General features: G+C 42.5%; 1 protein-coding gene across 8 annotated transcripts in view; it reads right to left on the bottom strand.

The window, feature by feature from the left end:
- Window positions 1–1839: 1839 nt before the first annotated feature.
- The window catches only part of TFDP2 (transcription factor Dp-2), a 196567-nt gene continuing 171519 nt past the window's right edge, over window positions 1840–26887 (bottom strand). For all 8 annotated transcript variants that reach the window (XM_030575520.1, XM_030575513.1, XM_030575516.1 and 5 more), the window contains 5 exons: window positions 23895–23963; window positions 21958–22109; window positions 17365–17531; window positions 4636–4741; window positions 1840–2456 (listed from right to left, as the gene is read on the bottom strand). In XM_030575520.1, the coding sequence (XP_030431380.1) occupies window positions 2276–2456; window positions 4636–4741; window positions 17365–17531; window positions 21958–22109; window positions 23895–23963 (675 nt within the window). In that variant the 3' untranslated portion in view covers window positions 1840–2275. The remainder of the gene's footprint in view (window positions 2457–4635; window positions 4742–17364; window positions 17532–21957; window positions 22110–23894; window positions 23964–26887) is intronic.

Genomic DNA, 26887 nt, shown 5'->3' with positions numbered 1-26887 from the left:
TCCAAGCTAAGAGACACCACTGAAATAACCTGCCCCCATCAGATATTACTGACCTAACATTTACAGTGCCATTTCCAGTTCAAGTGATAGTTACTGTAGTAATAATCTGAGAATAGATTATTAACATGAGTCAAGACAGAGGACATGACTGCCCAACTGTCTCTGTGACCTATGTTCATGGGATATCCCACCAATCTTGTCTAGACTGGCAGTTAGCCTGATAAGTATAAAAGAAAATTTTCCTTGTAACTTTGTTAGCCATCTCTCCTCCAAATGTGTGCAAACATGATAGACTACAACAAATCTTCAATAGGGATGCAGGCAATTTGTAAACTCCTAACTAAATAACAGCCCTAGTCATTATGGTCTAATATGGATATTTAGAAATACCTAAAATATTTACATGACTATGAAGATAAGGAATTATTTCAATTTATTATTTCATTATTCACTCTTAATTAGGTTTAGCATATTGAAAGGAGTAAAAACTGGGATTAGTTTAAACTTGCATATGAAAACATTTCAGGTCAACCTGTTCTGCTTTGATACTAAAGAAAGTGTTGAATGTTTAAAAATTATCTGTTCAGACACATTCTAGGCACCAACTTGTGATGCTAAATGTAGAATTGGACTCAACTCAGATTTTGGGAGCCTAATTCAGCCCTTTAAACACATTTTTAAACAGTTTTTTCCCCCTATATTTAACCATTGTACTGGTATGATTTGTTGTTATATTCCACTAAATGCAGTAACTTCGCTGTGACTCAACCTATTTAACAGCATCTTTGGTCACAATGGCGTCAAATACATAATCCAGTAGTTTAGACATTTACCTCTTCCAAAACTGCAAATAAGTATTTTCCATTAACGTGACCTTCAGTAACCAGAAGTGCAATTTATTCACTAAAGAGGTCCAGTTTACTTACATTTTGGGTTGACATGATTGTGAAAATACTTTGGGTGATATTAAAACAAAATTACTACTACCCCAATGTCTACTTCTGAAGTGTGAGAATTATTTTTGCTAACTTGACAGAGCATACAAATCAGATTCCATTTTTCCTTTAAAAAAAAAAATCCTGTGAAAACAGTTGTTTGGACGTAAATGTTCCCCTGCAGTGCCAGCATGGTGTCGGTTAGTACAGAACACTTGGAAAATGGAATTAACTAAAAAATGTTAATTTGTCTGTTTTCATTATCTTAACTGAGTGAAATGCAAAAAAGTCAAACTGCATAAATAGTGAAAAGTCAGATTTTCACAAGAATCTTAAATTAAAAAGTTATTAATTCCTAAAATAATATTTTGTGACAGTGTCCCTTGAAAATTGAAACACTGCCTGAAAATGTATGAAGTCCTTACTATAGAAAGAAACTCTTTTGTTATTATATTCCATTTGATTTTCTAGAGTAGGTTAAGGTCTGTGTATTCAAGGGAGAATTTATTTTTAAACTATCAGATAACTTATTAACACTATTTTCTTCACTAACATTTTTTTTTTAAAATTAGTGTTGGTGTACAGAACACCACCATTTTTATCCTGACTCTATGTAATGGCTAACGATCAGTTATTTATAATAAATTAGGCCCACAATATCAATGGAATAAAATAATGGAAAAATATGAACGCTTCAACAGAAATATACTAATTTCATTCTTTAAAATATCTAAAATGGATTTCATCTAGTTCAAGATTAATTTCGCCACTTGCATTTTATATTACTTTTAAGACTTTTCTGTACAGCAAGTTGAACAGAACAAAGCAAACATCCTAATAGCTCCTCTCCATAATGGTTTTAATACATAAGATATTTAAAATTCTTTTAGCTTTTTTTTAAAAAAAAAGGTAGCAAAGCCTAAAGACAATGTAAGAATCAGCATCTGTTGGTCAACACTATAGTCATCTCCATTCTGAGTGGGATAAATGAGGGGGAAGAGAGAAACTGGAGAAGCAATGTCCCAAGTTATGAAAAATAAACTTGTGCACTTAGCAATTAGTCTGCTAAATCTTCAGGGATTTTGCTTTTTCCTTGGTTGCAGCTGAAACACTCTGTTTGCTCTGTGGCAGTATACCACGCTGTGTTCAGTTATAAAAAGTTTTCAATCTGTCTCTTAACTTTGGGTGCTTCTTGTGTGTGTATGCGTGCAAGTTTCCATTTAGTTTAACTGAACACAGTGCAAACAAAGGCAAGAAACTGAAGTTACATCATGAAAACCAGGAGCTCATACTAAAAACACATAAAAGCAGCATCTTGTATATTCTATTTTCCGCTGTCGTCATTCTGGGGAAGAGGAATCATCATCGTCGTCATCATCTTCATCATTGAATGAGCATGGGGTTTCTCCTCGTGACTCCGAATAACGTGATGTTGCACTGCTGGACTGTTGACTACCGGGGGCAAGGAACTGCCCAGTTGCTAAGGCCACTTCAGCATCTAGACACAATCCTGGATTTCCACTATCAAAAGAACAGAAAATTCATCCTATAATTTGAGAGAATTTCTCATTATGTTTGAGAGCTTCTTGTGGCTTCTTGTTTTTATTTAAAAAAAGAAGCTATCAATAAGGGACCACCTGAAACATTTTAATTTAATGTGAATCCAGTATTTGGGGAAGGGATCAGGAGTGCAGAAAAGCAAAAGAAATGCAAGGATCAATAGGCGGTTTGCCAATTTCTCTTGTCCCAGCTAGGGAAGCTCCTGAAGCCAAGAGAAGGAATCAAAAGGGAATGATTCTCCCATTGCCTTGTCTATGCTGTAGTGTGTGTGCACTGAGAGGTGAACTGCCATGAGCAGGAACTTGTTAGGAACTCTAGGGGCCAGGAAAAAAAGGATTTCTACCCAATTACACGATGACAAACATTTAAGTCTTCTGATCAATTTGTATTTTAAAGCCAATTCACAACCAAGAAATTTAAAAATTAAAGCAAGGATTAGGCAGTGTGGATCTTATAACTTTTGCCAGCACCATCAAGGAAATAACATGTACAGACACCAAAAATTTCAACTAAAATCCTCAAGGCTCCAACTTGGGTGAAAATGAAATAAAAACAAAGTCTCATCCTACTCCTCACAATAAATAATGTATATAAAAAAAGTCTGAATTGTTCACAAAGGGTTCTGAATTATAAACAAACTATTTTAGATCTTTGTAAAAGGTGAAGACACACCACTTTTCAAGCCTCCTATACAAACACAGTTTATCCAATTAACCTCAAATGTACACACACGCACACTCTCTCTCTCTCTGCCCCCCACTCCCCTTGGGCAGAGACTACAAATCAGAAATTGTGGAAAGCAGCCTTTATCAGAAAGTTAGAATGTTCCAAAAATCAGTCATCATAGAAACTACTTTGTGTACATTTGAAATGCTACAGTGGTGCCTCTGTAGTGCTTCAATGTAGACCAGTGGTCACCAACTGGTAGATCGTGATCAACCGGTCGATCCTGGAATCACTGACAGTCCATCGCGATCTCTGGCTGCTAAAAATCTGGCAGCGCAGCAGGGTTAAGGCAGGCTTCCTGCCTGCCCTGGCCCCACCCCGCTCCCAGAAGTGGACAGCATGCCCCTGAGGCAGGGGTGGAAGAAGGGGTCTCTGTGTGCTGCTCCTGCCTACAAGTACTGCCCCCACAGCTCCCACAGGCTGGGAATGGGGAACTTCAGCCAATGGGCGCTATGGGGGCGGTGCCTGCAGAGAGGGGCAGCATGCAAAGCCATATGCCCCCCTCCCCAAGGGCCGCAAGGGTGTGATGGCTGTTTCCAGGAGCCATGTGGGGCCAGAGCAGGCAGGGAGCTTGCCTTAGCCCTGCGGTGCCACTGACAGGGAGCTGCTTGAGGTAAGTGCTGCCTGGTGGGAGCCCACACCCCAGCCCTGAGCTCCCTCCTGGAGCCAGCCCTGAGCCCCCCGCCCAGAGCCACCTCCTCATACCTCCTCCTGCACCCCAACACTCTGCCCCAGCCTGGAACCTCCTCCTGCAACCAAACTCCTTCCCAGAGCTTGCACCCTTCACCCACTCCTGCATTCCAACCCCCTGTCCCAGGCTCAGCCCAGAGCCGCTCCTCCCAATCCGAACCCTCTGCCCCAGTCTAGTGCCCATACCCCAACTTCCTGCCCCAGCCCAGTGCAAGCGAGTGAGGATGGGAGAGATCGAGTGACAGATGGAGGGGGGATGGAGTAAGTGGGGCAGGGTAGATCCTCGGTTGCACTTAAATTCAAAAAGGGATCTTGTGCGTAAAACGGTTGGAGATGACTGGTGTAGACATTACCTGCACTAACAGGATGGGTTTTGCCGTCGGTCAGAGGAAATGCACCTTCCCTAGAGCCGGTAGCTCAGTCGACAGAATTCTTTGGTCAACCTAGTGCTGTCTGTACTGGGGGTTAGTTTGGCTTAACTATGTCACTCGGGTATGGATTTTTCACATGCCTGAGCAATGCAGCTGGATTGACCTAACTTTTTAGTGTAGTCCAGGCCATGGTGTCCTTTATATTTAGTTGGGGTGAAATTCATTCTTGTGCTATAACATCCTATTGTGAAAGGGTAAGTGATGCATCAGGGTGAATTTTGCACTCTCTCAATATGAGTATCACAGGAAGCTATCTTTCATTGTTTGAAATAGAAAAATCACTCTCTAGTTACCTTGATTTAGAAATAGAGGTACCGCCAGCTGTTTCTAAAGTTGAAACTGAATGAGCTGAATTTAAAAGTAACCCCTGGTTCAACCATGGACGTCCTGTAGCCATATCTAAAAGACAACACAGTTACACATTAATGTTACAGCAACATGTTTCTTTCCTTACAATGTTAGAATCTGCATTTAGCTTGGCTTTGGATTTCTAGCTTTTAAATTTAAACACCATGTACTGTTTTTGCATCATTAACCATAACATTTCTAGTACAATCATCATCATCATCATCAAAAGTGGTACTCAGGAAATGTTCAGTATTTATTTTCTACGAATGACTTTCAAATTAAATCTGCTCTGTTGAAAGTGTCAAATAGGTTCCAAGTACTATAACTTCAAGATCGGTTTAATATCTAAACTGTGGGAAATAGCTGTTCTTTCTTTGCTCCATACCTCACTAACTAGATATCAGCATTTAGTTATTGTGCTGATGATTAGATAAAACCCAGAACATGGAACAACATTCATAGCCCCAAAACTTTGTTAACACAGAGTTAAGGTTGACTGGCAGTGCCTCTTATCCTTTCATAATGCTGGCTGCAACTATACTTAAACCTCTGAAAACCAGGAGTTACGGCATGCACACTAGCCTTACCATTCAGTCTTAACTCTGGCACCTAGAGCTGGCAAGAGCCAGTGTTGATACGCTGTAATTTCAGGCAGGGCTGCCCTAAAATAAGCAGATATGAGGAATGAAGTAAATGAGGCATGTTGTACAGAATTGTATTCTCTCATTTGTCTACATGCATTCCAACTACACTTAACACAGCCATCCTTAGCACAGTGGACTGGTACAGAGATTATTTTTGGAAGGTTGCCACAGAGTTGTATCTGTGCCCACAGAGCTTGAGACCACTCATTTCTGTGCTGAGTTTTGTGCACGTGCAAACAGAAGAGCACAGTAGTGTATCCTTGATGCAGAAATGTGTAGCAGTCTGGGAGTAAACATGACAGCATGATGTAAAACAGACAGAAAAAGGTGATGTTCCAGAGGGAAGTCTTATAGACTTAAAGGGTGGAAACATCTGGAAACTCTGGCAGTGGTTTATGCAGGTGAGGTGAAGTGATCGAGTATAGACCAGCATAGGTGCCAAATTCCCCTCTGCCTGGTGGGTGCTCGACCCCCCTCGCCCCTTCCTGCCCCCATTACACCCCCTCCCCAGCCCCTCTTTCTCCCCTGAGTGAACTGCATCCCCGCTTCTCCCACTCCCTCCCAGAAAGTCCTAAGCGCTGCCAAACAGCTGTTAGGCGTGGGGGGCTGGAATTGCTGGGAGGGAGAGGAGTGGATACGTGGCGCACATGGGGTGGTGGGAGGGGGAGAAGCTTGGCTGCTGGTGGGTGCGAAGCACCTGTAATTTTTTCCCGTGGGTGCTTCAGCCCCAGAACACCCATGAAGTCGGTGCCTTTGTAGACCAGGAATAGCCAGCTGGTGGTCACTAACCCTGCCCTGAATACAGTTTTTGCCTGAATGAGCACATAGTCTTACCATTTCTCTTGTTTCATCATCTGGAACAATAGAGTGCTAATCCAAAATGGATTCAGCTAATTCAGAATAAAAAACTCCTATCCTAGAATAAAAGCATCCACACAGGGAGTTAATGAGGAATAACTATTCTGAAGCAACTCTCGAAATAGACAATCCTTTGGGGCTTGTCTGCATTTAAAACACTGCAGTGCCACCACTGCACCGCATTAGCACTTCAGTGAAGACACTACCTATGCTGATGGGAGTTCTCCCGTTATTGTAGGCAATACACCTCTCAGAAAGGCAGTAGTTAGGTCGACTGGAGAATTCTCCTGTCAACCTAGCACTGTCTACATCAGGGGTTAGATTGGTTTAATTGTGCCGCTCGGGTGTGTGTGGATTTTTCACACTGCTGAGCAATGTAGTTATATGACCTAATTACCTAGTGTAGGAGAAAGGGGTCTCCACAACCCTCTGCAGCCTAAGAGGATTCCAGGAGTTTAAAGTGGTGCATTCATCTCAATGAGATGTATCTGAACATTCCATGAAAATGAATACAGTCTGACACAATTGCTCTGAGAGGTGTAAACTGACCCATTCATCTAAATGGGTGTTCCCTTTCTCTCTCGCCCTCCGAAAGTCCACCCCAGCCCAGTTTTCAAATCAATCCTGCTAGAGCACTTTGATTATTAAAATCAGCACTTTTTTGAGGGGTGGGGAAAAACCTCTGTATTGGAGGAACCCCTGACCAAATGACAGAAATTTACTTTGCTAATTCTAGTGTGACATAGCATTATAGTGGGATGGTAGTGCTGTCATAGTTAAGGTTTCACCCGGATTTCAATTTTAATGGGTAAAAAAAGGCTTACGAAATTTGATATTTTGGATTAGAGTATAATTTTTAAATGTTATAGATTTTGCATTGCTTGGACTTTCTATAGCAATTTGTGGAGGAAAATATCTTCTATGCTTTGCTATTATTGTTTTTAAAAGGGCCATTGACTCGGGGCAAGACTACACTACAGAATTAAAGTTGATCTAAGTTACGTCACCTTATAGCTGCAGCAGTAGTTAAACTGCTTTTGCAAGTCCACACTATGCTCCTTGTGACGGCGGTGCACACCCTCACCAGGAGTGCTTGCACTGATTTAACTGTCAGTGTGGGGCATTGTGGGACGGCTTCTGAAAGGCAGCAACAGTCGATGTAAGCAACACAGTGTCAACACTAGCACTGCATAAACCTAACTACATTGACTTAAGTGCTATGCATCTCGTGGAGGTGTAGTTATTAAGTCAGTGTAGTGGGTGAGTTACATTGGTGGGGGGCAGCATTTTAGTGTAGATACCTACAGAGTTAGGTCAATGTAAGCTGCCTTATGTCAACCTAACTGTGTAGTGTAGGCCAGGATTAAAGGTTTCTAGTGTCTTACAAAATGCCTCCCCACAGAAACTTCAGCATTTTGAAAGGAGAAATTGATAGGTCTGAATCCTTGGTTTGTGTAGATTGGATGAATTATTGTAGGAAGTTGAAAACTGTTTTATTTTTCATGATAAAACATCAGTTACCATGATGACTGACAATGGCATCCTTGCACTGCATCAATCAATATTGATCTTATGACAGTCTTTAGTACAGAGCTCTTATTGGGGGGGCATTTTCTGAAGCTCAGCAACCCATTTGAACATTCTGACATCCAGCAAAGTCGCAGCTACTTGCTTTTCTCTGTTTATATTCAGTTCTATTGTTCAGGAAATGGGTGAGAAGCATATGGCATGATTTACATTACCCTAATACTGTTGCTTACTAGAGTCTTTCATCTTCTCTCTATTTGAAATAATTTTCCTTGGCAACACTTAAAAGTAAAATGGAAGTATGCAAGTGGGTTTTAGAGTATTCTCAAATCTCGGCTCTTTAAACCAGAAGCTTTTTTTCAAACCTACCTTTCAGAAGGAGCCCTTGCAGAGTGAAGGCAGAGAGCAACTATCACAACACAGAAAATATGTCTACACTACTGTGCCGTGGTGTAGAGTCTTCCTTTAACAGAAGATTTTTTTTGTCAATGTAGTTAAACTACCTCTTAGAGAGGTGAAGTCTGTCGACCTAGCTGCGTCTACTCCAGGGATTAGGTCAACCTAATTGTGCCGCAAAATATTTCACAACCCTGAGCGCCATAGCTAGGTCAATATAATCTTAAATTTAGACTAGTCCTCAGTCTCAGGAAGCTGAAAAGGGTAGGACTCAGACTTAACAGTACACGGATGCTACACCTCTACCCGATATAACGTGACCCAACATAACACGGGTTCGCATACAACGTGGCAAAGCTCTGACACACTGCTCTTAGCAGTGTGTAATGGGCGCCAGGCTGGGGCCAAGGGGTTGGATAAGGGCCAGAGGGTCTCGGGGGCAGTCAGGGGTCGTCCCCCCCCGAGTCTAGGAGGCAGGAGCTATGGGGTGGCAATTTTGGGGGCCCCACAGTCCCAGAGTGGCCCGGGGGATTAGCAGGGGCCGGGAGCAGCTGGTTCTGCTTCCCTCGCCCCGGCCCCAGCCGTGTCGCTCGGGGGAGAGGGTTTGGGGGAAAGGATCTGGCCCCCACACTCACCAGCTGCGGAGGAACTGGAGCAGCCTGGCCCCAGCCCGCTCCACTCCACCAGCTCCCAGCCGTGGCGCTCACACTTCCTGCTGCAGGTGAGTGTGGGACCTTTCCCCAACACCCCCGGTCCCCCCAGCGACATGGCTGGGGCTGGGGCAAGGAAAGTGGAGCAGGCTGGGGCTGCATCGCTCTGCTTCCCACTGCTAGTGAGTGTGGAGGGCGTCCCTTCTCCAATCTCCCTGCACTCACCGGCAGTGGGAAGCGGAGCATTGCGGCTGGGAGGTGGTGGAGTTGAATGGGCTGGGGTCACATTGCTCTGCTTCCCGCCACTGCCGGTGAGTGCCTGTCAAGGGGCAGGGTGTGTGGATAGGGGTCGGAGCAGTCAGAGGACAGGGAGGTTGGCAAATTTGATGGAAATAAGCCATAAAATGTGGATGCTTAACCTTAAATTCTGCTCTGGTAGTATAAGAAATAAAGCATGCCAAAGTTAAAAAGGGAAGTTATACTTTGCTGAGAGAACCATGTAATCAGGCAAATACCCTCTTTTTGATACCTTTGCAAAACATATTTAAGACAGCTACTCCTATCTTTTAATACAGGGATCTGTTTATAGTAACTGCATAATTTATACTGATCCTCACACTGCATAATTATATTAGGAGCAACCAATAAAAGAAACCTTCAAACTTAAAAAATGCACACACTTTAGTACACAATACTAGATTAAAAGAACCAAAACTTTTGACCATATTTTCTCATAACCAAAATAAGACAGCTTTGAAAAATGTACTCAGAGCAACCCACATCTAAAGAATACAGTACTGGTGCAGAGTACTTCGCATAAAAGGGGAGTCAATATAGGACTTGTGATTAGCAGCCAGAAGCCTATGTGGAACAGTAGTGTGTTACTAAAGAAATTATGCCAACAACAAAAATTTTACTTCTTTAACAGTATAAAGACGTATACCAATGTATATATTATAAATTATCATCGAAGTGACTGGACAGCTTCCAGCTGCATTATTCTCCCAGGGAAAACTATAAAATTACTTTGTTTACAACAGAAAAAATTCTTCTCTCTCATTTGCAGCAGAAATACCATTACCTTCTATAGAGCTTCCACACCTAGGGAACAAAGTATTAAAAATTAATTTCTATTCTTAGCTACAGGAAAGGGACCCAAGATTTTTTAAAATAATAAATAAGGCAAATCAATACAACAGACATTAGGTGAAGTGAGAGTCGGATCAACACCACAGGTGCCAGGCTAATGGCAGTGTTCCAATTTTTCTGAAAATTAAGTGTTGAAATTTCTTTTTAGCTATTTACTGGGTAACATTCCTTTCATCAGTGGAAGATCTCCTAAAGTGAACCAGAAAGTTGGCACAGTCAGTCAGCAAACAGAGCTGTAAACAGGGGAGTTTCAGAGGGAGTTCTGTTGGAGGAGCAGGTTTTTGTAGTTTGTGGATTGTATTGTGTAGTTTGTATGTGTGCAGGCTGCTAGGGGCCGTGTGCTGGGAGAGCAGCTGAGCCCTGATTAGGGGGCGGGGCTTACCTGATGAGGGGTCCTATACAAGTAGCCAGCCAGTCAGGCAGCAGCACAGACAGCCAGCAAACAGAGCTGTAAACAGGGGAGTTTCGGAGGGAGTTTACAGGGGGAGGTTGCAGGGGAAACTAAGACAGAGGAACTGACAGGCTAGTTAAGGGATTGGGTGGTGGTCTGCCAGTGCTCTGGTGCCTGCTGAGGGTTTGTGTCGTGTTGTATTCCGTGGACTACCAGGCTTTAGGTGGGAAGGCTATGACTGATACAGAGGTAGCAGTGAAAGACACAATGAGGATGACTGGATGTGGAAGCTGTGGCATGTACATGATCCTGGAGGGGGTACCTGAAAAGAGTTTTGTCTGCATGAAGTGCTGCCTGATAGAGCTGATGGAAGAAAAGATCCGAGGACTGGAGATGCAGGTGGAAACTCTGGTCGAGTTTAGAAGGGGGTTTGAGCAGATGATGGAGCACAGACACGAGGGGGCTGAAGGGATAAGCTCAGATGTGCAGATGGAAGCAGGACCAAAGAATTCAGAGGAGAGACTGCTGGGGGAGGAAAGTGGACGGTGGAAGCATGTGACTAAGAGAACCAGGCAGAGGAAAAGATGGGGTAGTGAAGGAGAAAGAGAACTCAGGAACAGGTTTGCAGAGTTGGAAAATGAAGAAGGGGCACAGCAGGTGGTCGCTGAAGGTGAGAGGGCAAGGAAAAAGAGAAGAGCTGATAGTCCTACAAGAGGAGGAGAGGAGTCAATGGAGGCAACACCAAATATAAGCCCCAGGAGGACTGCAAGGGTGACTAGGAATCGAGAGGACTTGCAGCCAGTGGGTGCAGGGGATAGACCGGAGAATCACACTGTCATCAGGAAAAGGCAGGTCTACGTGATTGGAGACTCCTTACTGAGAAGAATAGACAGGCCTGTAACTAGAGCTGATTGGGAGAACAGAAGGGTGTGCTGTCTGCCGGGTGCTAAGATACAGGATGTGGACCTGAGGCTGAAAAGGATCCTAGCAGGAGCGGGAAAGAATCCGTTGATTGTCCTTCATGTGGGAACGAATGATACGGCTAGATACTCTCTGGAATGTATCAAGGGAGACTATGCCAGACTGGGGAAGACTCTTAAGGAAATCGAGGCTCAGGTGATCTTCAGTGGGATTCTGCCGGATTCTAGACAAAGGCAACAAAGGTGTAACAAGATTATGGCGATCAACAGATGGCTCAGGCAGTGGTGCTATAAGGAGGGCTTTGGGATGTATGGCCATTGGGAAGCATTTACGGACAGAAGACTGTTCTCTCGGGATGGACTTCACCTGAGTAAGGAGGAAAATAGACTTCTAGGATGGAGGCTCGCCGAACTGATAAAGAGAGCTTTAAACTAGGAATTTGGGGGAGATGGTTGGGAGATGTCCAGGAGATCTCCATGCCGGAATTTAACCTTGAGAGGGAAGTAAACAAAGTAAGAGGGGATACAGCCGTGGACAGAAGAATTGGCATAAGGAGGAAGGGTAGTGCAGATAGCAGACTAACAGGTGATGCTGGTGGTAGGTCTGTGCCTAACAGGGTAAAGAATGTCAGTGAAGCCAAATGGCAAAAATTAAGATGTCTGAACACTAATGCGAGGAGCCTAGGGAACAAAATGGAGGAACTAGAGCTACTGGTGCAGGAAGTGAAACTGGATATTATAGGGATAACAGAAACATGGTGGAATAGTAGTCATGACTGAAGTACAGGTATTGAAGGCTATGTGCTGTTTAGGAAAGACAGAAATAAAGGCAAAGGTGATGGTGTAGCATTGTACATCAATGATGAGGTTAACTGTAAAGAAATAAGAAGTGATGGAATGGACAAGACAGAGTCTGTCTGGGCAAAAATCACATTGGGAAAGAAAGCTACTAAAGCCTCCCCTGAGATAGTGCTTGGGGTGTGTTACAGACCGTCGGGATCTGATTTGGATATGGATAGAGACCTCTTTAATGTTTTTAATGAAATAAACACTAATTGGAAATGTGTGATCACGGGAGACTTTAACTTCCCAGATATAGACTGGAGGACAAGTGCTAGCAAGAATAATAGGGCTCAGATTTTTCTGGATGTGATAGCAGATGGATTTCTTCACCAAGTAGTTGAAGAACCAACAAGAGGGGATGCCATTTTAGATTTGGTTTTGGTGAGTAGTGAGGACCTCATAGAAGAAATGGTTGTAGGGGACAACCTTGGTTTGAGCGATCATGAGCTAATTCAGTTCAAACTAGATGGAAGGATAAACAAAAATAGATCTGGAACTAGGGTTTTTGACTTCTCAACAGCTAACTTTAAAGAATTAAGGAAATTAGTTAGGGAAGTGGATTGGACTGAAGAACTTGTGGATCTAAATGCAGAGGAGGCCTGGAGTATTGGTTGATCACAGGATGATTATGAGCCGCCAATGTGATATGGCCGTTAAAAAAGCTAATGCGGTTTTAGGATGCATCAGGCGAGGTATTTCCAGCAAAGATAAGGAGGTGTTAGTACCATTATATAAAAGGCACTGGTGAGACCTCACCCACGGTGTGCCGCCATGCTTGGGGTGGCGAAATGGCTAGAGCCGGCCCTGCTTGGGATGCATCAGGCGACGAATTTCCAGTCGAGATAAGGAGGTGTTAGTGCTGTTATACGATAAGACCTCATCCGGAATATTGTGTGCAGTTCTGGTCTCCCACGTTTAAGAAGGATGAATTCAAACTGGAACAGGTTCAGAGACGGGCTACTAGGATGATCCAAGGAATGGAAAGCCTGTCATATGAAAGGAGACTTAAAGAGCTTGGCTTGTTTAGTCTAGCCAAAAGAAGGCTGAGGGGGGATATGCTTGCTCTTTATAAATATATCAGAGGGATTAATATTAGGGAGGGAGAGGAATTATTTAAGCTTAGTACCAATGTAGACACAAGAACAAATGGGTATAAACTGGACACTAGGAAGTTTAGACTTGAAATTAGATGAAGGTTTCTAACCATTAAAGGAGTGAAGTTCTGGAACAGCCTTCCAAGGGGAGAAGTGGGGGCAAAAGACATATCTGGCTTTAAGACTAAGCTTGATAAATTTATGGAAGGGATGGTATGATGGGATAGCTTAATTTTGGCAATTGATCTTTGATTATCAGCAGATAAGTATGCCCAATTGGTCGGTGATGGGATGTTGGATGGGATGGGATCTGAGTTACTGCAGAGAATTCTTTCCTGAGTGCTGGCTGGTGAGTCTTGCCCACATGCTCAGGGTTTAGCCGATTGCCATATTTGGGGTCGAGAAGGAATTTTCCTCCGGGGCAAATTGGCAGAGGCCCTGGAGGTTTTTCGCCTTCCTCTGCAGCGTGGGGCATGGGTCACTTGCTGGTGGATTCTCTGCAGCTTGAGGTCTTCAAACCACAATTTGAAGACTTCAATAACTCGAACATAGGTTAGGGGTTTGTTATAGAAGTGGATGGGTAGGGTTCTGTGGCCTGCTTTCTGCAGGAGGTCAGACTAGATGATCATATTGATCCCTTCTGACCCTAAAGTCTATGATTCTATGAGTTTAAGAGAACTTTAGAACAATTTAAGTTTAGACTGACAACAGCCAAGGACCATAAGCATGTAAGTAACCTACAATACTGCAGCATGCTGTCTTAGGCCTGGTCTACACTACGCGTTTAAACCAAATTTAGCAGCATTAAACCGATTTAACCCTGCACCCGTCCACACAATGAGGTCCTTTATATCAATATAAAGGGCTCTTTAAACCGGTTTCTGTACTCCTCCCTGACGAGAGGAGTAGCGCTCAAATTGGTATTGCCATGTCGGATTAGGGTTAGTGTGGCCGCAAATCGACGGTATTGGCCTCCGGGCAGTATCCCACAGTGCACCATTGTGACCGCTCTGGAAAGTGATCTCAACTCGGATGCACTGGCCAGGTAGACAGGAAAAGCCCTGCGAACTTTTGAATTTCATTTCCTGTTTGCCCAGCATGGAGCTCCGATCAGCACAGGTGGTGATGCAGTCCCAAATCCAAAAAGAGCTCCAGCATGGACCGTACGGGAGATACTGGATCTGATCGCTGTATGGGGAGACAAATCTGTTCTATCACAGCTCCGTTACAGAAGACGAAATGACAAAGCATTTGAAAAAATCTCCAGGCTATGATAGACAGAGGCCACAGTGCTGTGAAACAAGCGTAACGGAAAGCCAAAGAATCAAATGGATGCTCATGGAGTGAGGGAGGGGGGACTGAGGACTCCAGCTATCCCACAGTCCCCGCAGTCTCCGAAAAGCATTTGCATTCTTGGCTGAGCTCCCAATGCTTGTAGGGTAAAACACATTGTCCGGGGTGGCTCAGGATATATCTCAATTTACGCCCCCATCCCCCCTCCATGAAAGAAAGGGGAAAAAAATCGTTTCTTGACTTTTTTCAATGTCACCATATGTCTACTGCATGCTGCTTGTAGACGCGGTGCTGCAACACTGAACAGCAGCATCCTCTCTCGTCCCCTCCCTGGTGGCAGACAGTACAGTACAAAATGACTGATAGCTGTCCTCATCATCCTGTGAGTGCTTCTGGCTGGCCTCGGTGAGGTCGGCCGGGGGCGCCTGGGTAAAAATAGGAATGACTCCCGGTCATTCCCAGCAGATGGTACAGAACAGCTGGTAACCGTCTTCATCATAGCAATTGGGGGCTGAGCTCCATCAGTCCCCCCCCCCCTTCATGTCTAAAGAAAAGATTCTGTACTGCCTGGACTATCAAAGCAGCTGGAGGTTGCCTCCTCCTCATTTTACCTCACTAAAAAAATCAGTGTTTCTTATTCCTGCATTCTTTATTACTTCATCACATTCCCATTTTTGTCTTTGTGCCCCCGGCCGACCTCAGCGAGGCCAGCCAGGAGAACCCATGACAGCAGCAGACAATACAGAACGACTGATAACCGTCATCTCATTGCCAATTTACAATGGCATGGCAGATGGTACAATAGGGATGGTAACTGTCTCTTACCTTGCAAAGGCAAATGAATGCTGCTGTGTAACACTGCAGTACCGCCTCCGTCAGCATCATCCAGTACACATACGGTGACAGTGACAAAAGGCAAAACGGGCTCCATGGTTGCCATGCTATGGCGTCTGCCAGGGCAATCCAGGGAAAAAGGGCGTGAAATGAGTGTCTGCTGTTGCTTTCACGGAGGAAGGAATGAATGAGTGATGACATTTACCCAGAATCACCCACGACACTGTTTTTGCACCATCATGCATTGGGATCTCAACCCAGAATTCCAATGGGCGGGGGAGACTGCGGGAACTATGGGATAGCTATGGGATAGCTACCCACAGTGCAACGCTCCAGAAATCGACGCTAGCATCGGTACATGGATGCACATCGCCGAATTATTGTGCTTTGTGTGGCCGCGTGCACTCGACTTTACAAAACCGGTTTATGTAAAAATCGGAATAATCCTGTAGTGTAGGCGTACCCTCTGTCTATAACTGGAAGCCCACCTAACTATGACCACTAAGCAATTCATCCAAGCAGAATGTCTGGAAGAGGGTGGGAAGAGAAAATCCTCTTTGTGTACAGGATGTGATCAATCTTGGAGTTAATATCCAAAAAATACTTTCATAATACTGAGAAGTAATGTCACAAACACTGGACTCAAATGTCACTGAAGAACAAAGAAAGAAGACTGAATATATAGGAGAAAGCATAAGTTTACAATGGTACTTGCAATGATAGGAAAATACAGAAAGTAATTATTTCAAGAACCTATACAATGCATTTTAACAAACATCCAGAATCTTATTCAAGGAAAGTGCAGCTATTAGACTGGCATGCTGCTATTCTAATAAAAGAGATCAACACTCCTAATTTTAAATGCAAGTTCTACCTTTTAATAAAAGAGGGTTGTAACATTTTCTAGGAAGTTTAATTTAGTTAATGACACTTTGTACTTTTCATCAATAGTTCTCAAAACACTATACATAAGGCACAAAGGTGAAAACGACTTGCTCAAGATCAGTAACAGAATCCGTATCTCCAGATACACATGCCCTATTTCCTCTAAATCAGGGGTTCTCAAACTTCATTGCACGGTGACCCTCTATTACTACACGACCCCAGGGGGAAGGACTGAAGCCTCAGCCTGCTTGAATCCTGCCACCCCAGGTATGGGGGGGCCAAAGCCCAAACCCCCTACCCTGGGCAGAGGAGCTCCAAAGTCAAAGCCCAAGGACTTCAGCCCCAACAGGGGGCCTGCAACCTGAACCCCGCCACTCAGGGCTGAAGCCCTTGGGCTTCGGCTTCAGCCTGGGGCGGTTGGGTCGGGCTTTGGATTTGGCCATGGGCGCAGCAAGTCTAAGCCAGCTGTGGTGACCCCATTAAAACGGGGTTGTGACCCACCGTTTGAGAACCGCTGCTCTAAAACACACTACATCTCATTCTCATTTAATACTTACAATGCAATAGTACTCAGAAGGCCAATTAAAATCGGGGCCTCGTTTTGCTATGTGCTGTACAAATACAAAGGAATATGAGGTCCATGCAAAATGAGAGATTTATAAGGAGAATCTCCTCAATAAGTGGAAAGAGCAGTCTAATATCAGATCTGTCCTCTGTTCCACAGTGCTCTCTATTCCACACATTTTTGGGGGAGTGAGGGAGAGGAGAAAAAAAGAGAGATGGACTGCCTTTTATAGGTCTTTCCTGTTCCTGTTCTCCAGGATTCTTTTGAACCTAAAAAGGAGTAGCAATGACACAAGGAAAATACTGTCATTTTGAGGCACTTTAGCTATATTATTGAGTCTCAAGGGTTATGTTTTCACCAGAAACTATTAATGGAATTATTCCTTTGCACTGCAGCCCATTCATGAATCAATATTCTAAACAATTTTAAATTAAGTCTACATGTGCCCATCGAAGATTAATTTTAAAACCATCAGTCATTTGTGGGATCCTGCTGGCTTTCATAAATCTACTTCAAACTGTCTAATGCCTCATGCTTATGTAGTTTGACACAATTATAAATGCTTCAGTAAGTTATGGCTTTGAATTTAATCAAGGATAATATTTAAAAGCTTCATTTAACTTACCTGTGACATAGCTTTCTAAAGCTTTTGGCACCAATGATTTTGCAGTTCTTAGATCCTCTGCTGAGCATTTGCCTGCCTCTAGCCCAAAGGACATTCCCATTCGCTTCAGCACCTCAATGTCATCATGAATCTCAAACGTGTTATCAAAATTAAAGAGGTATTCAAATCTGTACAGGAGAAATGTCAAAGTGAGATGGTTCTGGAAGAAACCCTGGGCCTGATTATATTTTCCTGTGCCATATATTCAGGAAGTAAGTGTACAGATACAATTACAATATTTTAGGATTTCTTCAGAGGTCAAAGATACCTTTTTTTCTAAATACAATGGGTAGGTACAGCTTTTCTCCTGTACTTATGAGACTGGCATCTCTGCAGGGTTCCAATGATCATATTTCCCAATTAAAACAACTTTTTCCATGGCAGGCAATAAGAGTCCATAAACTTTTCTCCTTCATTAAACAGATTAAAAGACGAGGAAAACATTCCTGCTCCAACAAGAACCCTTACTTGTACTAAATCCAATACTTTTTGAAAGTCTTCTACAGCTTTGTCACCAAAAATAACCATTTTTATTTTTGCTGCTTTTTCCTTAAACTTTCTGTTCTAATCCACAACATCCCTACTGTGAACTCACCTATTTACTTCAATGTAAATCACCTTTTGGATAGTTTATCAATTAAATAACAACCTTCTAAATCTGTTTGCTTACAGGTCTTGTATGCTAAAAACTGTCATATCACCTTTTGCCAGCAGTTATTTCAGTCAGGAGTGAGGGGAAAAAAAAAAAAATATCACACCCTTAACTAGCATACATATGTTGGCAAAATCCCCTGTGTAGATGCAATTTATACTGTCAGAAGAGTCCTTTTGCCAGGGTAGTTTATCTTGTTCAGAGTGGCCTCTCCACCAGCAGGCGTTGCTGGTATAGCTATACTGTAAAACCTTTGTAGTGTAGACCAGCCCTCTGTCCCAGAATTGTTGCATTATTAGCTCAGCTTGTGCTCTGGCCTGCTTGCAATATTGAGAATGAGCCAGAGGTCATCTATTCTTTTCAATAAATAAGGGACAATAATCAACTGTTTAAAACTTATTTTAAGCAACTTGTCTCTTCCTCCACCCCCAACAGAAAGAGAAGTTTAACTAGACTGATTAATTTCTGATTAAAAAAAAGTCCACTGTCTTTCTATGAAATCTGTTTAAGCCCTAGAAGACAGTTTTTTGTTCAATTAATGCTTGAAATGATCACAAAACACTTGTCAAGCATAAACAAGAATCTATTTCTTCAGTGCTTTTGCAACCTGAGACTCCAAACCAGCAAAAATTAAGCATGTTCATAACTCTACTAGGACTGATGTAAATGGAGACTGAGCCAATATAGAAAATATCTGAAGTGACTATGTTTTCCAGAATCTCATTTAAAAAAAGAGAAAACCTCAAAAACACAAACTGAAGGCAAGACGTATGTCTGCAAAAAGCATGAAACAATAGCTCTAAAAGGTATGAACTGCCCCATTTATTTCATTAAGGTACAAACTCAGGGTGCCCAGTGATGATGATTTATATGTCAGCGTTGTTAACTCTTTCATTCTTCATGTAAGAAAGGAGAGGAGGGATCAGTGATCTCCACAGTTTACTGTCAGCAGCATCTCTCTTTGATGCCATTGGTGGGTGCCGAGTTGAAAATAGGACTCTTTTCTCCCCTCAGTCAAGGGGCCTAACAAAGCCCATGGCATACTAAAACTCCACTTGGGGAGAGGGCGGGAGCCAAGTTCAAGGAGCCCATTAGAACTCAGAGAGGCCATATTTTCATATTTTGAACAACTACATGACGTATAGCATCATAGTATAGTTCTCAACGAGGGGTCCGTGACCCCTGCGGGGTTGTGATCAGGTTTCAGGAGTCCACCAAGCATGAGGCATTAGATTCACTGGGGCCCAGGGCAGAAGGCTAAAGCCCCACCATGTGGGGCTGAAACCTAGGGCCCTAAGACCTGCCACCAGCGGCTGAAGCTGAAGCCAGAGCAACTTAAGTTTGCAGGGCCCCCTATGGCATGCGGCTCTGGCCAATTGCCCTGCTTGCCCTAACTCAGCCCTGGCTTTTATAGGCAGAAAAACAGTTGTTGTGGAATAGGTGGGGACATGGAGTTTTTATAGCATGTTGGGGCGGGGCCTCAAAAAGAAAAAGGTTGAGAACCTCTGATCTATAGTAAGCAGCATCTCATTTTAGCAACTGACATGGAAGCAGTTTATTTTGTGGGTGGAGGAGTGCCATCAGGTCTTTTTTTCAGTCAGACCCCTGAATGGAACTACTCTTTGAGTACAGTTACACATGCTTCAATGTTTGAAGGAGTGGGTCTAAATCCTGGTCTACACACAGTTTCTGTACCAGTATAAACTGTCAGAGATATAGTTTTTAAAATGTGTAGTTATACTGGTACAACCTCTAGTGTGAACATAGTTATACTGCTATAGTTTAACTATATGGGAAGAGCAATAACCTATATAAGTACTAGGCACCTTTGCACTGATATAACTGTGTCCACAGTAGGTGGGTTACACTGCTTTAACTGTATCAGTATAGTTGAAGAGGTACAACTTTTTTGTGTAGACAAGCCCTGAGGGAAAAAAAAACCACACACACACACCAAAAATACTAAGTTGTATAGTAATTTCAAAGTTTAACTTAGAAATGTTTAAAAAAACAAAAACAGTGTTTGCTATACAGTATCTAGAAATAACTCCTGAGCTCAGCTGTCTTGGTATGAATAGTAAAGTTATATGTATCATATGCTCTGCATTTCTGCCACAGAATTCATCCACGTCTTACCTTGAAATACTGCTCCAGAATCCCAGCTTTTTTTTTTTTTTTTTAATATGGCTTTGCTAGTCTTTATGGCTGAGAAGAAAACTTTCTAAATGTGAACCAGTTGCAAACCAGTGCTTTGGGGCACACCGGACGGTGTTTACACTGGGTTTTTTTCTTAAAAGATCCTGTTGTTGCAGCACTAGTATAGACTAATCACCAATATTTTAACAACTGTGATGTTTTACCTAACATTGATTTCATGTAGGGCTGTTAGATGGTTAAAAAAATTAATTGCAATTAATCATGAGATTAAAAAAAATCATTGTGATTAATCACAGTTTTAATCACACTGTTAAACAATAATAGAATACCATTTATTTAAATATTTTTGGATTTTTCTACATTTTCAAATATATTGATTTCAATAACACAGAACACACAGAGTACAGTGCTCACTTGCTTTTTTTTATTGCAAATATTTGCATTGTAAAAAAGATAAACAAAAATAGTATTTTTGAATACTCCTCATATAAGTACTGTAGTGCAATCTCTTAATCGTGAAAGTGCAATTTACAAATGTAGAATTATTGTTTTTTGTTACATAACTGCACTCAAAAATAAAACAATGTAAAACTTTAGAGCCTACAAGTCCACATTTGTAAGTTGTAAGTTGCACTTTCGTTACAAAGAGATTGCACTACAGTACTTGTATGAGGTGAACTGAATATACTATTTCTTTTATCCTTTTTACAGTGCAAATATTTGTAATAAAAATAATAATATAAAGTGATCACTGTACACTTTGTATGTCAGTGGTTCTCAGACTATTGTGCTGGTGACCCCTTTCACATAGCAAGCCTTTGAGTGTAACTCCCCTTATAAATTAAAAACACTTGTTTATATATTTAACACCATTATAAATGCTGGAGGCAAAGCGGGGCTTGGGGTGGAGGCTGACAGCTCACAACCGCCCATGTAATAACCTCGTGATCCCCTGAGGGGTCCTGACCCCCAGTTTGAGAACCCCCACTGTATTCTGTGTTGTAACTGAAATCAATATAATTTGAAAATGTAGAAAAACATCCAAAAATATTTATAATAAATTAAAAATTGGTATTCTATTAGTTTAACAGTGCAATTCAAAGTGTGATTAATCGGGATTCATTTTTAAAATTGAGTTAATTAGTTTTGAGTTAATCGCTTAAGTGCAATTAATTGACAGCCCTAATTTCATGGTGCTTAAACCACTAGCAGCTGCTGGGACCTTGTCCACACATGAACCCCACTGGTGTGAACACCAGTTGACTGCACAGAGAGTTGCAACAGAGGGAAATTGTAAGGGGAAAATATAGCGTAATTAGGTCCCTGAGACGCAAACAGTAGCTTTAGGGATGTGAAATGTCCCACTCATCTTAATGGGGTGTTAATATGGAAGACTGATGACATCAACAACTTAAAATATATCTCCACTGATAATTTTAGTATCTCAATCTCAAACTCCCTCCCATGCCTTTCCAGGTACCAAAAGCTTCTGCTTAGCTCCCAACAACTTGTACAATTCAGTTCTGAAGTTTAAATTAAAAAAAAAAAAAAACTTGGGGGAATTGGCCTAAAGCTGGCCCTGCCTGGAGTCAGTACCTATGTCAAACACCAGGAAGATGAAAGGGAAATGCAAATGTATAATTAGTTTCAGTATGAAGTGCATATACTTTCTGTTCAAAGAAAAATCCCATACTTATTACACAGAAGACTGAATATTCCAATATGTGGTTCCACATCACACTCACTTATCACTTGATATGCTGCAGTCTATAACAGTTCTTTTGCTAGTGTTAACTATTAGGAAAGGGAGCTGTATTGTAGAGTTCAAAGCTGGAGGACCTTGATTCTGTTGTTCATTTTGCTGATTTCTTTGTACCAAATTTTTGAATGCTATTTGCTGTAGAAAGAAGAGAAAAAGAAAAAGGAAAATGATCACTGTCATTCAAATGTAAATGTGGACTCTTCCATGATCTGGGATTTTACATCTGTTTTAGTAACCAAGTACCAGTACCTCCAGCACCTGTCTGGTATCTCTCCTAAGATGGGGTGGCCACAGTCTGAACTCTCTGTGCTGGCTAACAAACTCTCCTTTGTGCTGGCCAGGAACAGAAAGGAGTGCATGCGGCAGTCTTTCAAGGGAGGCACAGCAGACATGCTCCCCTGGCAATCTCTGGAGCTTTGGGAGGGTAGCACAGTACTAAGTACAATGCCCAGGAGATGGAGCATCTCCACATATTAAGAACTAGGGCTTAAAAGGCATAACAAAGGCCTTATCTACTAGCCAGGGTGCATAATTACATCAGTTTAGCAGGTCAGAAAACGTAAAGATAACGAAGTTATACTTAACATGGATCAAATGGCACCTCCCATGGCCCACTCCTCTCTTCTCTTCTTTACTCTTATCCATCCTCCCCTTTTCTCTCCTCTGTTCACTCTATATCATCCAGTCCTAGCAAATCTGTAGCTTTGAAATTACCCACTTTCATAACTGTTTACAAAAGTTACAATCTTCTCTCCACAGCTCATCTTTTGCTATGGGATTTTGTATATAGTCAAGATTGCAATGACTGGCAATAATCTGGGATATCTGTGAATCTTGTAGTCCACGTTTGGTGCTACTGATTCCAGTCAATAGGAGCACAAGCATATAAAATGGCAAGAAACTGCTAAAATTATTTGAATGGTGAAAGTAGTTAAATTAGAATCAAACACTGAAGAGCTATCATAAAACAGATACATAAACAGAGTAAGCAGGGAGTTTATGGCTCTAATTTTCCTATCACTTTCACCAGCGTGCCTTCTTGGAGTTGCTTGGGATGTACACCAGTGTTAGTTAGGTCAGAATTAAGTCCAACTATTTAGAAAAATTATTTTTGCCACTGAGAAAAGCAGAACTGTACAAATGCTTAGAATTTCACTGCATATCGGATTGTGTCTAAAACACCATCATATTTTGCACTAAGAAAAAAATGTTATTTTCTGTTATCCTATGACTAACTCATGATTTTATACAAGTGGTCCATTATGTGTAAAGTATTCAAAACCCAGGCATATATCCAAACACTATAAATACAGCATAGACTTTTTAAAAAATGAAATGCCTCATTTGAAGTTACAAAATATTTCTTCATTCAGGCCAAATCAGCGGGTTTCAAAAAGCTTTCCTAGGTTACTGCATCAAAATGCGAAAAGTGCCAGACCTGGATTCATGAGTCTTTTATAATAAGGATCCTGAAGTTTCAGTTTCCCAGCAACAACTGATTCTCAGCTATGGAATGTACAACTGAATCCATGCAAGTGTGTGTTGAAAACTGCATTTTTCAATGGTAACTTGTCAGAGGGACCAAGTGTGTGTGTGTGTGGTGGGGGGCGGCGTGGTCCTGCTCCTGTTCCCACTGGAGCCGGTGGCAAAACAGCATGAGTGGAAGGTTTGCAAAGTGTAATAATGACATAGGATGGAAGATATTGACAGATAATGACAGTTGTGCGCCAGGAGGCTGCATCTATCCAAGAGGCCCCATGCTAGGATGGCAGAGGTATTTTAGGTCAGGATTCAAGTACACTGCAATATCACTTTCATGAGCACTAAATTAATCTAAAAACATTTAAATAGTGGAGAAAAAAATACTCTGAACCTTAATAGTTTTTTGTTAGTTGCTGTATAAATAAAAATTAAATTCACCTGCAATAGTAGCTCTTGCAGCTGGGCTCTCTTCTGCTTTATTCGTTCTAGTCGTCTCTGTTTCTCTATCTTTAGAACATAAATTTAGACACATTAAGATAAAAGTTTGTAAATACATAAATTGCCTGGTCTTGTTCTCTGTCTAAAATAAAAAAAATTTTTGCAATAAAGGAAGAGAAATTCTTATACCCTTATAGAAATTCAGACTATACTTGTTTGAGGGAGGTGGGCTACAGGGCCTGGTACATAAGCTGAAAATCCTTCCCAGCTCCACTTCGCTCCCTTGTAGCATTCTCCTTTCTCTTATGGACTAATCACATAGTGGGGCATCTCCAGGAACCTGGATTTACAAAACTTAATTTTTTACTGTAACCTCAACCTCTGCTTTTATATCACTTTCCCTTCATTAAAAAACCAATATTACCCCACCTTAGTTGAAGCATTTCCTCTCCCTTATTTTTCCCTGTTGGATATATGTCATAGGAGCTTTTTCCAGCCCTGGATAGCAAATACTGCATCCCACCAAAATGGAGACATCATAGTACCACAAAAAAACATTTGTTTTCTTATTCCCACTCATTTGTGATTAAAAGCATCCCATCAACAGTTCTCTCAGTCTCTGTTTACTCAGGACTGAAAGACAACTATCAGGACCAGGCTCAGGACCATCTAGGATGGCATTTTATTGTATCATCACTAGGCCCAGAGTGACCACCCTTTTCGACTACTAACCAGAAACCTGGATAGACTAGCAAGAATTCAGTAACCAGCCACAACAAGAGGTTAAGGGAAAGCAGCTACCATGCTACCAGTTTCTTCCAGCAGCCATGGTGACACAAATGGAATAAATAAAACCATTTTCAACAGTATTCAGGACAGTGGTACTTCAGGACCTCTACCTATGCTGCCAGAACACCAGAATCTATATCAAGGAGAGTCCTGAGGAAATCCAAAGAGGTGGACGGTCTAATGAAGCTACAGTGCTGGCCTCTATGTGTATTTTTAATGCTCTAGATTGTAATGTTCCTGCTGCTGTAAACACTAATGTATCTTGGCTCCCAATTACACTAAACTCTATTTTAATTACCTCCCCATTCAAATTGCGTAGCTCCAAACCATAATATTATGAAGTTTAACTCCACTGCAAACAGAAACAGTTTTATTTACAATGCCTTCTAATACAATAAGCTGTGACTAATATGCTTTCTGCAGAGTTGAGTGCAGGGCCTAGCTTTGCTTGACTATCAAAGTCAATAAATTTTAAAAGGTCTAATAATTTATCCTCTCTCTACACACTGATTTTTTCTGTGTTTTCTCTTTGTAAAGGTTACCTTTACACAGAACTACATTTTTGTTTATGTATTTAAACTAACTTTAAAATACACTTTTTCTTTTCTTGAACGGAGGGAATTTACAAGTTGGTAAATCTGTTGATTTCAGCACGTGAAAACATAGCTTTATTTCTTTTCTGTTAAATGACACTGAAAGCAACATTTTAAGGAAATGCTTGGTTTTCACTGTGCTCAGAGGCTTGTGTAACTAAAGTCATAGATAGAAAAAGGACATAAGGTTGATTGAGTAAATGTTTTTCTTTTTCTTTTCTCCCATTGCCCATTTCAGTGTCCTAAAAGGTATTATATGAATAGAACTGCACAAAAATCTGCACTTGTTTTTCACTAGGTGTACAAAAAAGACCTTTGTAACTGTTGTTCTTCGAGATGTGTTGCTCATATCCATTCCAGTTAGGTGTGCGCGTGCCGCGTGCACGTTTGTTGGAAGATTTTTACCCTAGCAACACTCGGTGGGTCGGCAGGTGGCCCCCTGGAGTGGCGCCGCTATGGCACCTGATATATACCCCTGCCGGCCCGCCCGCTCCTCAGTTCCTTCTTGCTGGCTACTCCGACAGTGGGGAAGGAGGGCGGGTGTGGAATGGATATGAGTAACACATCTCGAAGAACAACAGTTACAAAGGTGAGTAACCGTCTTCTCTTCTTCGAGTGATTGTTCATATCCATTCCAGTTAGGTGATTCCCAAGCCTTACGTAGGCGGTGGGGTCAGAGAGAGATGTCGCAGAGTGCAACACAGCGGAGCCGAAGGCTGCGTCATCCCTAGATTGCTGAAGCAGGGCGTAGTGGGAAGCGAAGATATGGACAGGTTGCTGCCCGGCAGATTTCCTGAATGGGCACGTGAGCAAGAAAAGCAGCCGATGAGGCCTGAGCCCTGGTGGAGTGCGCAGTCACATGGCCTGGGGGGGCGTGCGACAATTCATAACAGGCGCGGATGCAGGACGTTACCCACGAGGAAATCCTCTGCGAGGAGACGGGTAACCCCTTGATACGTTCCGCCACCGCAACAAAGAGTTGGGGGTTTTTGCGGAATGGCTTAGTTCACTCTATGTAAAAGGCGAGCGCCCTACGGACGTCCAGAGAGTGTAGCTGCTGCTCCCTGCGAGTCGAATGGGGTTTTGGGAAGAAGACAGGTAGGAAGATCTCCTGGTTAACATGGAAAACCGATACCACCTTGGGGAGAAAGGCTGGGTGCGGTCTCAGCTGCACCTTGTCCCTGTGGAACACAGTATACGGGGGATCTACCATGAGGGCCCGAAGCTCCGAGACCCGTCTCACTGATGTGATGGCAACCAGGAAAGCGGTTTTCCATGAGAGGTAGAGAAGGGAGCAAGTCGCTAATAGTTCAAATGGAGGGGACATGAGCCAGGTCAGAACCAGGTTAAGGTCCCAGGTAGGGGTAGGGTGGCGAACCTGGGGGTAGAGACGCTCCAAGCCCTTAAGGAATCTAGTCACCATAGGGTGAGAGAACACCGAGCGGCCATCCCCCCCCGGATGAAAGGTGGAGATGGCTGCCAGGTGAACCCAGAGAGATGATATTGCTAGGCCCTGTTGCTTGAGGGACCAGATGTAGTCTAAGATATTAGCAATGGAGACCTCGGCAGGAAGGAAACTCCGTTCCGCGCACCAGCAGGTGAAGTGCTTCC

This window comes from Gopherus evgoodei, chromosome 9, assembly GCF_007399415.2.
Source record: "Gopherus evgoodei ecotype Sinaloan lineage chromosome 9, rGopEvg1_v1.p, whole genome shotgun sequence".
NCBI classification, from domain to species: Eukaryota; Metazoa; Chordata; order Testudines; family Testudinidae; genus Gopherus; species Gopherus evgoodei.
Note: the sequence above shows the minus strand (reverse complement) of the source record. Positions and strands in the feature narration are given on the sequence as shown.